This window comes from Ceratotherium simum, chromosome 7 (genome assembly GCF_057802395.1).
Source record: "Ceratotherium simum simum isolate JZ-2026a chromosome 7, ASM5780239v1, whole genome shotgun sequence".
Lineage (NCBI taxonomy): Eukaryota > Metazoa > Chordata > Mammalia > Perissodactyla > Rhinocerotidae > Ceratotherium > Ceratotherium simum.
The window spans coordinates 32,217,044-32,229,979 of NC_141906.1; the positions used below are offsets into that span (position 1 = coordinate 32,217,044).

The 12,936-nt window shown below is 37.0% G+C and overlaps 1 protein-coding gene across 2 annotated transcripts in view; it reads left to right on the top strand.

The window, feature by feature from the left end:
• Positions 1–12,936, top strand: part of UVRAG (UV radiation resistance associated) — a 287,747-nt gene that overhangs the window by 42,329 nt on the left and 232,482 nt on the right. For both annotated transcript variants that reach the window (XM_004434016.3, XM_087433467.1), the window contains one exon: positions 10,162–10,323. In XM_004434016.3, the coding sequence (XP_004434073.2) occupies positions 10,162–10,323 (162 nt within the window). The remainder of the gene's footprint in view (positions 1–10,161; positions 10,324–12,936) is intronic.

Consider the following 12,936-nt stretch of genomic DNA (forward strand, 5'->3'; position numbering starts at 1 on the left):
ACAGGTCACACAAAGTTAGGAGCATCTGGTGGACAAGGGCTCCCAACTTACTCATTTTTCTGTTTTCTAATGAGCCTAGCACAATGCTTTACCCAGAGAAGTCTGGTAAGTGTCTGTTGCATTGAGTAACAAGAACAATCTACCTTTGACATGCGAGATAATGGAGATGTGTCTCCAAGTTATATGTCAGAGTCATGGTTTCTTCTCAGATATATTTGACATAGAATAATTATTGGTGAATGTATAATTCACCTTTAATGTCTCTGGCTTCAGCTAGCCATACTCTCCAAACCACTTGTTAACTTTTGGGAACTTTTTTTTTTGGTTCAGGAAGAGGATAGAGTCTTAATGATTGAAGGGTTGTTGGTATTAACTGAAATGATTGAAGCAAGAAAAATGGAAGTAACTAGGAGCCAGCCCGGTGGCGTAGTGGTTAAGTTCGCATGCTCTGCTTCAGTGGCCTGGGGTTCATGGGTTCAGATCCTGGCCACGGACCTACACACTGCTCATCAAGCCATGCTATGGCAGTGTCCCATATACAAAATAGAGGAAGATCGGCACAGATATTAGCTCAGGGACCATCATCCTCAAGCAAAAAGAGGAAGATTGGCAACAGATGTTAGCTCGGGGCGAATCTTCCTCACCAAAAAAGAAAAAGGAAATAACTAAATTCTCTAAAGTTGATTTTGTACATATTCAAAAGTAAAGATGAATTGTAATGAACCCACATGTACCCGTCTTTAACAATTATAAAGTTAATCATTAGATATTTTTACAAAAAGGGAGTTTTAAAATTTCTATTAGGAATTAAAAATCTCATAGTGAGAATAAGAACAGTGATAGCTAGTTCGTGTGTGTTTCTTTAATAAATAAGAGATAGCAATTAAGTACCCACATGTGATTCAAGTGAGTGTGTTGGATGTGTTGTATACATTGTTTCTCATCCTGATAACAGTGCTGCAAGGTGTGGAGGCAAATAAGCAATAACCATTCTGTAGAAAGAGAGATAAGGTGAATTTCACTAGAGCCAGGCTGAGGACTATTATTTGGGAAGGCAGTCTCCACAAAGGAAGAAAATGTTCTGGAAAAGCATGGTTTTCAGTACAGTTTTATACCTTTTTAGAACAAAGAACATACATCAGACATACCCAGGATACATATTCATCAAAGTTTCAAAGAGGTATTCAGTTGCAGATTAACAGGTCAACATGACCCTGATGTCCAGGAAAGGAAACTTATCTTCTGGAGTCCTGATATGGGTGTTACTGATACTGGTACTGCTGTGGTAGGAAAGGAAGTATGCATCCTTATCTTCAAAGAGTGCATTCTTTTACTTTGATACAATGTTCAATGCATTCTTTACTTTAATGTTTGATAGACTGTAAGTCAGGCTTCTTTTTAGTTCAGGCCGAGTCAGTTTCAAACCAGAATAGCTACCCTGTGTACTTCAATATGTGAAAATTTCTTGTCAAAGGTAAGAGAGGCCTGTTTTATTGTTAAGGAAACTGAGGTTAAGACAGGCTGAGGAACTTGCTCTAGGCCGTAAAGCTGGTGATGGCTGGTAAAACTGATGTTTGAGAGCCCTGCTTTTCACAGCATCGTGCTGCTTCCCTTGTATACGCTTCCTTCAACTGATTCAGTGTCTGCTAGAGGTCTACTATAGGTCAATGATGGGCCTTATCATTGAATAAACAAAGTTCTAGAGCATGTATTTTTAGGGAAAGCATGTGACATAATTATCAGAACCATAAACTTCTGTTGGAATTGTGACTGCCTGAGTTGTTTTTAAATCTTTGGGAAAAAACTGAACTGAACAGTACAAATACTTATTTATGAGTTACTGGCCTGAGTGATTCTCAAACCAAGTTTATGTTTCAGTTGAATTACCTTTCATCTCTGTGGATGTATGTATGTGATTAGGCAGTTGGCTCCTCTTGCTTATGCCAAATTATGTTACCTTGTGTTAAACTGTATCACCTTCGAGGTTTTCAGACTTCTCTCTGGTCAACTGCGTGATTTGGAGGGAGACTAAGATAATCAACACATGCGTTTATAGTACTTGGGAAGAACAGGATTCTATGAAAACATGTAGGCGTATTGTTTATCTCAGTTTGGGAGAGGGTGGTTAGGAAAGGTTTCTAACAGGTAATTCCTAAGTTGAGACATGAAGGATGAATAGAGGTGAATGACACAGGGGAAAGAGAGTTTATTGGGCTGAGGAATAACTACTACTTATACATTCAGTATGCAGTTTCTGAGAGTTATCTTGTATGTTTTGAGAAAGTTGGAACAACTTTTATGAATTCTTAGTTGTGTTGCTTATGACCATACATTTGTTTTTTTTTGTGAGGAAGACCAGCCCTGAGCTAACATCCCTTGCGAATCCTCCTCTTTTTGCTGAGGGAGATTGGCCCTGGGCTAACATCCATGCCCATCTTCCTCTACTTTATATGGGTTGCCACCACAGCATGGCTTGATGAGCATGGCGTTGGTGTGCGCCTGGCATCCGAACCTGCGAACCCCGGGCTGCCGAAGCGGAGCGCGCACATTTAACTGCTACGGTGCCGGGCCGGCCCTAGACCGTACATTTGTTGTTGAGTGATAAGAACAAGGGTAGCTAGTGTGTGTGCATTTTGAAATTTTTCAATACATGTGTGTTTGTTTAATAAATAAGAGATATATTTGAGCAGTTGTTGAGCAGTGTTATAGATAAATTGTCCTGGTAATAAATAAAAATTTTAGATTCTCTTGTGGCTCGGCAGTGAACTTTTCAAACCTATAAATATCTTGACATTCTGCCACTGTACTTTTAGTGAATATGGTATAGGTCCTTAGGTGATGTTAGTGCTTGAATAATTTGTTCCATCTAAAGAATGGGCTGGTATGTATAGGTTAAATATAAATAAAAGTCATCTGGGTTTTTACAATAATGTTATTGGGCAACAAAGTCTTTGAATGTGTGGTAGACTTTATCTGCCTGTTTCTGAATGTACCAACTCAGGAATTATTGCTCATTGTCTGGCAGCTATTTTATAAAAGTATAGAGGAAGGTCATTGTAATTGAAGATTACAACGTAAGAGAAGGTTGATAGTAGCTCTACTGTATTAATGTTGTATTGGCTTAGAAAGGAAGCCCAGGTCATCTATTCAACCACATGAAATAACTTCAGAAGACTACCTTCCCCCAAAGGCTTTTAATTTATTGTAGAATGAAGTATTTACAAATAGTTAATAAAACAACTGCCCCCAAAAGCATCCCTCCCCCCATGCAATATGGCCCTTCAGATACATTCACCAAACCTTTCCTTTTTTTCACTTTGAAAAGGGGGGGTTATTTCATACTTTTTATGGTGCTTTATTACTCTGATAGTGAGAATTTGCAATTATGCTATACTATTTCATATTCTAGAGTACATGTACTTTTGTTGAGAGGTAGTCTTACACATAGGCATAGAAATAAATGTTCCTTACACATAGGAATAAATGTCTGCCTTTTCAGGTCGTGTAATTTGAAGGCCAGGAAGGTCCTCCAAGTCTTTAGGCTTTAGGGCCGAAAATTACATCATGAAGAGACACCTTCATTTGATTTATCTCTGCAGGCACCTCCTTGTAAGATGTATTTTTTTCATTGTTAGGTCTTTTGAAAATTAGTTTTATTACTTTTTATTGAGATATATTACATTTATTATTACATTTACATTACAGTAAAGGGCACAAATAATAGCCTGATGACTTTTCTTTAATTTTATTTATTTATTTATTTTTCCACCGAAGCCCCAGTAGATAGTTGTATGTCATAGGTGCACATCCTTCTAGTTGCTGTATGTAGGATGCGGCCTCAGCATGGCCGGAGAAGCGGTGCGTCGGTGCGCGCCCGGGATCCGAACCCAGGCTGCCAGCATCGGAGTGCGAGCACTTAACCGCTAAGCCACGGGGCCAGCCCTCCTGATGACTTTTCAAAGGGAACAGATCACTGTAACCAGATCAAGAAATAGAACATTATCAGCACCTCTTGTATTCTCCCTCTAGTCACTACCTCCTTCCAAAGAGAACCGCTATCCTTTCTAGCACCATAGATTAGTTCTGCTTGGTTGTGAACTTTTATGTGGCATATACTCTTGCTTAGCATAATATTTGTGAGATTCAGCCATGTTGTTGCATATGGTAGTTCATTAATTCTCATGTACATGTTCTTTGATGAACATGTGTATGCAGTTCTCTTAGGTATATATTTAGGAGTGGAATTCAGTGCTGGGTCATAGGTTATTTTCAGCTTTAGTAAATATTGCCAAATAGTTTTCTAAAGTGTTTGTATCAATTACATTCCTACCAGCAGTGTGAGAGATGTTTTTAGTTGCTTCACATCCTTGTCCAAACTTGGTATTGTCTGTTTTTTAAATTTTAGCCATTCTGGTGGGATAGTGGTATTGTATTGTGATTTTACTTTACACTTCCTCGTATACTGTTCTAATTGAGCACCTTTTCCAGTGTTTATTGGCTATATATATATATATATTTATTTATTTTTAATCAAGTGCCTGTTCTGGAAAAACATGCTGATTAATGCCAATTAAGAATAAATAAATTCTGTGCAAGACGTTTTGTTTTTTTTTTTTATAATTTTATTTATTTTTTCCCCCAAAGCCCCAGTAGATAGTTGTATGTCATAGTTGCACATCCTTCTAGTTGCTGTATGTGGGATGCAGCCTCAGCATGGCCGGAGAAGCGGTGCGTCGGTGCGTGCCCGGGATCCGAACCCGGGCCGCCAGCAGCGGAGCGCGCACACTTAACCGCTAAGCCATGGGGCTGGCCCTGTGCAAGGAGTTTTTTTGTGCTTCCTGTTTTTGACTGTTCAAGGATATGTGGAGCTGGTGATCTGTTGAATTGCACTCGGCCCTGTTGTTTCACTCACCTGTGAGTATATATACTTCACTTGTGAGTATATAGCCCTTTTGTGGTCCCAGCTCAATGTTGAGAGGGACTTCTTTTAGAAGTGGGAGAGCCCTGGGTGCCTGGGTTTTGAATTGTGTCCTTGTCTCTCTTTAAAACTGTCAAAACCAAAGCCCTAGGCTCATATAGGTTGGCAAATGCATTCAAGACAAAAGCCCTCTACATCTCCACTTAGCTCTCTGGGTCCTAGCTTTCCTTTTTAGCTTGGAAATTCTTTGGTGATGATAGTGATTATTATTATTTAGAAAATATTTTAGCCAGCATTTTTAGTTGTTTGCAACTGGAATGTTGTCTAGCCTGCTTTTATCAGAAATGGATGGCTCCCTTCATTCATCCCTTGGGTCACGTATGAAATCTACTCTTGCTATTTCACAGTTATCCCTCATGTTTTACCCAAAACATTATTAGCTATCCTTATTTACCCATATTTTTCAATAAATTTATCTAAGACTAACTTTTGGCTTCTTAAAATAAAGCCTACCTTCAAAGGAAGATTTGGGGCTGGCCCCGTGGCTTAGCGGTTAAGTGCAGGCGCTCCGCTGCTGGCGGCCCGGGTTCGGATCCCAGGCGCGCACCGACGCACAGCTTCTCCGGCCATGCTGAGGCCGCGTCCCACGTACAGCAACTAGAAGGATGTGCAGCTGTGACGTACAACTATCTACTGGGGCTTTGGAGGGGGAAAAAAGTAAATAAATAAAATTATAAAAAAAAAAGGAAGATTTGCTGTTATCAAGTATATGCAGGATGTGCTGTCACTATTTAGTGTGAGCCACAGTCTCTTGCATCAGAATCACCTGAGATGTAGATTTCTTTACCACTGAATATTTCAGTGTGTATGTCCTACAAACAAAGACAATCTCTTATATAACCACATTAAAATGATTAAAATCAAGAAGTGTAACATTGACACAATACTGTTGTGTTTTTGTAATCCATAGTCCTTACTCCCGAGCCTTATTGAGGTATAATTGACAAATAAAAACTGTATATATTTAAGGTGTACAACATAATGTTTTGATATATGTGTATATTGTGAAATGATTACTGAGATCAAGCTAATTAACGTTATCTATCACCTCACATAGTTATCATTTTTTTGGGGTGAGAACACTTAATGTTACTCTCTTAGCAAATTTCGAATATACAATACAGTATTATTAACTGTAGTCACCATGGTGTACATTAGATTTCCAGAACTTATTCATCTTGCATAACTGAAACTGTGTACCCTTTGGCAAACATATTCCCATTTCCACCAACCTTCAGCCCCTGGCAGCCACCATTACACTCCCTATTTCTGTGAGTTTGACTTTTTTAGATTCCACATGTAAGTGATATCATGCAGTATCTATCTTTCTGTGTCTGACTTGTTTCGCTTATCATAATACCCTTCAAGTTTAATTCAAAAAAGATTTCCTTTTTTAAGGCTGAATATTCCATTGTATATATATGCCATATTTTCTTTATTCATTCATCTGTTGATGGACACTTAGGTGTTTCTGTATGTTGGTATTGTGAACAGTGTTTCAATGAGCATGGGAGTGCATATATCTCTGAGATACTGATTTCATTTCCTTTGAATATGTACATAGAAGTGGGATTGCTGGATCATATGGTAGTTCTATTTTTAATTTTTTGAGGAACCTCCATACTGTTTTCCATAGTGGCTGTAGCAATTTACATTCCTACGAACTAATCCATAGCCCTTATTCGGATATTGTCAACCCAATCCAGAATCACTCTGTTTTTAGTTGTCATGTTGCTTTACTCTCCTTCAGTCTAGAATAGTTCTTTAGCCTTTTTTGGTGGTGTTTTTGACTTTCAACATTTAAAACTATACAGCCCAGTTATTTTGTAGACTGTCCTTCAGTTTGTTGTGTGATGTTTATTCATGGTTGGATTCAAGTTACGCATTTTGGCAGGAAAACCATAGAAGTAATGCTATATCATTTTCAGTGCTTTGTTTTAGGAGACACCTGTTGTTGGCTTGTCCCAATATTGATGTTAACTTGCCTCACTTGATTAAGGTGGTGCCTGTCAGATTTCTCCACTGTGACGTTATAATTTTTCCTTTTATAATTAAGTGATTTGTGGGGGAGATACTTGGAGATTTTGTATATAGTCTGCTTCTCATCAACTGCTTGCTCACCAGTTTTAGCATCCATTGATGATTTTCTAGCTCCCATCATTCCTTTTATATTTATTAGTTAGCATTCTAATTTTCCTTTATCTCTCATTTAATTAATCAATTATTAATTTATATCATTATGGACTCATAGATTCTTATTTTATTCAGTGGATTATAATCCATTACTATCATTATTAATTTGATGCTTAAATTATCCCACATTTGGTTAACGAGATCCCTGTAAATTGGTGTCCTTTTGATATGTCCCCGTCATTCGCTGACTACTTCCTTGCTTTCTGGCACGAGGTGTTCCAGACTCATTTTGTACTTTGCCTGCCACAGCCCTGGAATAAGCCTTTTCCCCAAGGAACCGTGGTTCCTTTTAGTGAGAATATTAAATAGACAGCAAGATCTGAGCATGCTCATTGTTGCTAACGTGCTCATTACTTCTAGACTTTCTTAGGGGACTGAGCTAGGAAATACACACACACACACTCCTGTCTCTATTACTCTATCTTTTAAAACCTATGTGTTCATATCGATATATCCAATTTCAGTCCAACTGAACTTTCAGTTCAATTGTAACTCTGTTCTCTAGCAGTGAAAAACCTGGCTCCCACTGTCCTTAAAATATTTGCTCATTTACTCCTGCTTAGAATACACAGAAAGTGGCTTTAGAATTGCTAACCCTTAACCACTGCAAAAAGCAAACCTATACACCAGAGTTCAATATTTGTTTACAGGTTTTTTTTAAAAAAAATAAAAGTTATATACAATGAAATGCATAAATTTTAAAACTCACCTTGCTGAGTTTTGATAAATGCATGCATACCTGTCAAGATGTAGACATTTCCCATCATTCCAGAAAGTTCCCTTGTTCCCAATCCCTCCCCCTACAGGAGGAAGCCATTTTTTACCACAGATTAGTTTTGCCTCTTGTGAAGAACTTCATATAAATCGGATCATTAGACTATATATGTATTTATAATGTATATATAATGTAGAATATTTTTTAATATTCCAGTTTAAATTCTTTCCTTGCCTTTTTTAGCTGTACCTCTTTGCATTAATTTTTAAATTTAATTTAATTTAATTTTAATCCAAAGCTGTACCTCTTGGATTACTGTATTCACTCTTAACTGTTTCATGTAAAATAGAAGAACCTGGCAACAGTGTAGTTCGTCATCCACCTTCTGTCATTTGTGCTATTACTTTCATATATGTGACATTTCATATATGTGACATATAAAACCCTCTATACAGTTATAGTTTTTGCTTTAAACAGTCATATATGATATAAAGAAAATAGGATAAGAAAGATATAGTCTTTTATATTTACTCAATACTTACCATTGCTGTGCTCTTCATTCCTTCTTATAGATCCAAGTTTCTGTCTGGTGTCATTTCCATTCAGCTTGAAAAACTTGTTTTAGCATTTCTTGTAGTACAGGTCTGCATAATTATTCCTAGACCTTAATGTTCATCTTTGTGTTTAAATGAAACTCTACCCCTGTTTAGCAGGGCCGGTAAAACAGTTATAATGGGCCAGAGTCTGGGGGTCATATAAGAATGGAGTTCTATTGATCTTAGGTTGAAATTCTTGCATGACTGGAATTTAGTTTTGCTATGATCCAGAATAAAACTGATTGCATAAATGTACTTACTGAATGTTATTATCATCCTATTTATTGATAGTCTTTTAGTGTCCTCAGACATCCGTATCAGTTAATCGGGCATTCATTCACTCATTCAGCAAATATTTATTGAGTGCATACCAGGTGCTTTGAAGCTTTGGGGATCTTGTGGTAAACAAATCAGGCAATGTTCCTGTCTATCAGAGCTTTTATTTTAGTGGAAGGAAATCAGACAATAAAAGTATCAAAATATAAGTGAAAAAGATATATCAGATGTAAGTGCTATGAAACTGGTAGTCATGTCCCTTCTCCTGAAACGTCAACAACCAGCCTGCAAAAACACATACATCAATATGTCCCCTAAAACAAAAACACACTACTCTATTATCCTTTCCCATTTGGTCAGGAAAAAAACTGCCACAAAGGCAAGAACAGTTACCCTTATGTGAGGACCCGTTGATTTACTGATTTATATAATATGAAAATTGCCAAGTTAATAAGATTGATTATAGTTACATTCAGCCATGAAAGCCCTAACATTTAATACAGAGGAAATAAAGTAATTGATGCATTGTAGTTCATGTCTGTTGATGTTATTAAAGCTCCTTAACATTTTCAATTTTCAGAGAATGTTTAACTATCTGGATGATTCTCTTAATGAAAAGTTCTTTCAGAGCATAAAGTTAACCTTGTCATCTTAACCTTCAAACCTTTCAGTGGCCCTGCATCTGTACAGAGTAAAGGGCTGCCTCCTTGGGAAGGTGTGAAAGATCCTTCGGTTTAGTCCCTTGTGGATCTCTGCAGCTTTGTGTCCTGCCTCTTGTGTGAGGTGCTCCAGCAGTTGTCTTAGTGCCCTGACCGCACCTTGCTGTTTCACACCTCGGAGCCCTTATTTATCAGGTTCCCGTTGCCCAGAACGCTATTTTAAACAGGTGGTGAAATCCTATTTGTCCTTTAAAAGCCAAGTTTCACAGCCTCTGTGGTCCGTTCCCTGTTCCTTCAAGGTTTATTGTTCCCTCTTGTCCTACCGTGTAACCTTTTGCATGATTCCGTTATCAAACTTTTCACAAAATGATGTAATTATTTAAATAAACATTTGAATCCAGTATAATGTTGAAGGTACTTTGAGGGCATTGTTTATGTGTTGGTTCTTAATAATTGTGTATTAAGTGTTGAATAGATAAATGAAATACCGTATGAAGCCATACCAATGAGAGATTAGAACCTATGCTCCTTCTAATGACTATAATAAATAAGCAGAGAAATTCAGAAGTACCATTATCACCCCTGTGTTGTTAATTGGAATTTCTTCTTGGTTTACTTAAGTTTATAATTTAATATATTTATGAGGTCTTTTGTTTTTTAAAAACAAAGTGATTTACAACCTAATTGAAATAGATGTAAACAAGTTAGAGTCTTCCTAAAGCATGTTTTCATTTTTATCAACAGAATCCAACATGGCGGAGTCTCGATTTTGGAATAATGCCGGACCGTCTTGATACATCTGTATCTTGTTTCGTGGTGAAGATATGGGGTGGAAGGGAGGACATCTACCAGCTGTTGATTGAGTGGAAAGTCTGTTTGGATGGGCTGAAATACTTGGGTCAGCAGGTAATTTTTAGAATGTAGTTTTGAGTAGTTGTCTTCTCTAAATTCAGTTGATTCTTCTAATTCTACATTTCCTGTTATAAAGAGAGATCTTTTATGATTGTTTACTTAATTATAGAAATTTGAGTCATTGCCAAGTTTAAAAAATAACCTTTAACTGAAGAAACTTATGAAGAAGTACCCTAAGCTGATAACTGTAGAGGATTTTTTGTTTTTTGTATGCAGAATATGCTTTCTTATAGCATTCTGCTTCTTCTGTCTTTTGGATGTTGTCCCCTAGAATCTGAAAATTAAGTTGAATATAAGGAACATACTTTTAAACGCTTCCCTTATGACCGGTAGAGTTGGGTTATTGCAGGAATAAGAAGAGCTACTGTTTATTGAGCACGGGGATGACAAATGCCTGGCTTATATACCACTACCCATTCCCCATGAGTGATGGAGCTCATTGATCATAGCACTCTTCTAGCTGAGCTCAGAAGTAGCCCGCTAATCCTTTTTAACACAGTGTTCCAGGATGCAACTAGCAATATATCAGAATTGTATATGAAATGAGACCTATTTGCCATCCCCAGACATAGGTTATTGCAATGAATGTTTATAGCAACTTTGTGAAGGTTGATGTTATTGCCCTTATTTTCCAGATGGGAAAATTGAGCCTCCAAGAGTTTAAGAAACTGCTCAAGATCACACTACTAGGTGGACCTAGGATTTAAATCTAGGCCTGGCTGACTTAAAAATTCATTCTCTTGTGCTGTACCACACTGGTATATACATGTAGTCCTTAGTAAACACTCACACCACCTTGGAATGAATGCCATTTCTGTTTTGTGATACCTGTGGGACTACTGTTAAAGGTAACCCTAAAATGTCAGTCATAGCTACAAACATCCTTGATGTTTCTTAATATTCATTCAGTATATACTTTCTGGTGTATTTCTTTTAAAGAAACAATTTAATATTGTTAATATTGTTTCTTTATGTATTCTGGATATGAGTCAGCCCTTTATTAAGATAAGTATTTTCTGCCAGTCTGTGGCTTATCTTTTCATTTTTTTAAGTGTCATTCAAAGAATAGAAGTTTTTACTTTATTTTATTTTATTTTATTTTATTTTTTTGCTGAGGAAGATTCACCCTGAGCTAACATCTGCTGCCAGTCTTCCTCTTTTTTTTAGTATGTGAGCTGCCACCACAGCATGGCCACTGACAGACGAGTGGTGTAGGTCTGCACCCAGGAACTGACCCTGGGCTGCTGAAGTGGAGTGCACCGAACTTAACCACTAGGCCACTGGGGCCGGCCTGAACAGAAGTTTTTAAATGTTGATTACATCCACTGTATCAGTCCACTATATCCACTTTTTCATTTTTGTTTCATGCTTTTTGTGTCTTATCCAATATGTCTTTGTCTAACCCAAGGTCACAAAGATTTTCTCCTATGAAGTTCTTCTAGCAGTTTTATAGTTTTAGGTTTTAGTTTTACATTTATGTCTGTGATCTATTTTGAATTAAACTTTTATATGAAGGGCCAGGTTCATTGTTTTGCAGATGGATGAACATTTGTTCCTGTACTAGGACCTTGTAAAGGCTCGTATTTCTCCATTGAGCTACCTTGTCGGCTGTGTTGAAAATCAGTTGTTGAAAATCATTTGTGTGGATCTATTTCTGGACTCTATTCTGTTTCATTGATCTACATGTCTGTCCTTATACCAATACCACATTATGTTGATTATTATAGTTTTATATAGTCTGGAATTCAGGTAATATGAATCCTCCAACTTTGTTCTTTTCCAAAATTGTTCTGGCCATTCTAGGTCTTTTGCCTTTGCATGTACACTGTAGAATTAGTTTATCAATTTCTACAAAAGTTTTGCTTGATTTTTGTAGGTGTTGAATTTAAGAAAATTTGGGGGAGAATTGACATCTTATTATGTCAATATTATTGACATAATATTGAGTGTTTCAGTCTGCAGATATGATATATCTCTCCATTTGTGAAAATATTCTTTGATCTCACTCATCAATTGTTTGTAATTTTCAGTATACAGATCTTGCACATATTTTGTTATATTTGTACCTACAGATTCCATGTTTTTTGATGCTAATTCAAATGCTGGTCCTTTAAAAAATATTCCTATTTCCAATTTTTGTTCCTAGTATATAGAAACATTTCTGTATTGAGCTTGTATTCTGTGACCTTGTTAAGCTCACTTATTAGGTCTACTAGGTTTTTTTTGTGGATTTCTTTTGTAGATTGCTGTATAGGCAATCATGTTGTCTATGAACACAAGTGGTTTAATGTTTCCTCTCTCAGGTGTATGTCTTTTTCTTATTTCACTGGATAAAGTCTCAGTACAATGTTGACTAGAGGTGAGTAGAGTGGACACTCTTGTTTTGTTGCTATTCTTGGGGGAAAGCATTCAGTCTTGCGCCATTAAGTGTATTATCAGCTGTAAATTTTGTAGACACCTTATCGGGTTGAAGAAGTTTCTTTCATTCGAAGTGGATTCGATTTGCTAGTATTTTGTTAAGGCGTCTTTCATCTATATACACGAGGGATATTGGTCTGTACTTTTCTTGCGATGTCTTTGTCTGGTTTAGTGTCAGAGTAATGCTGC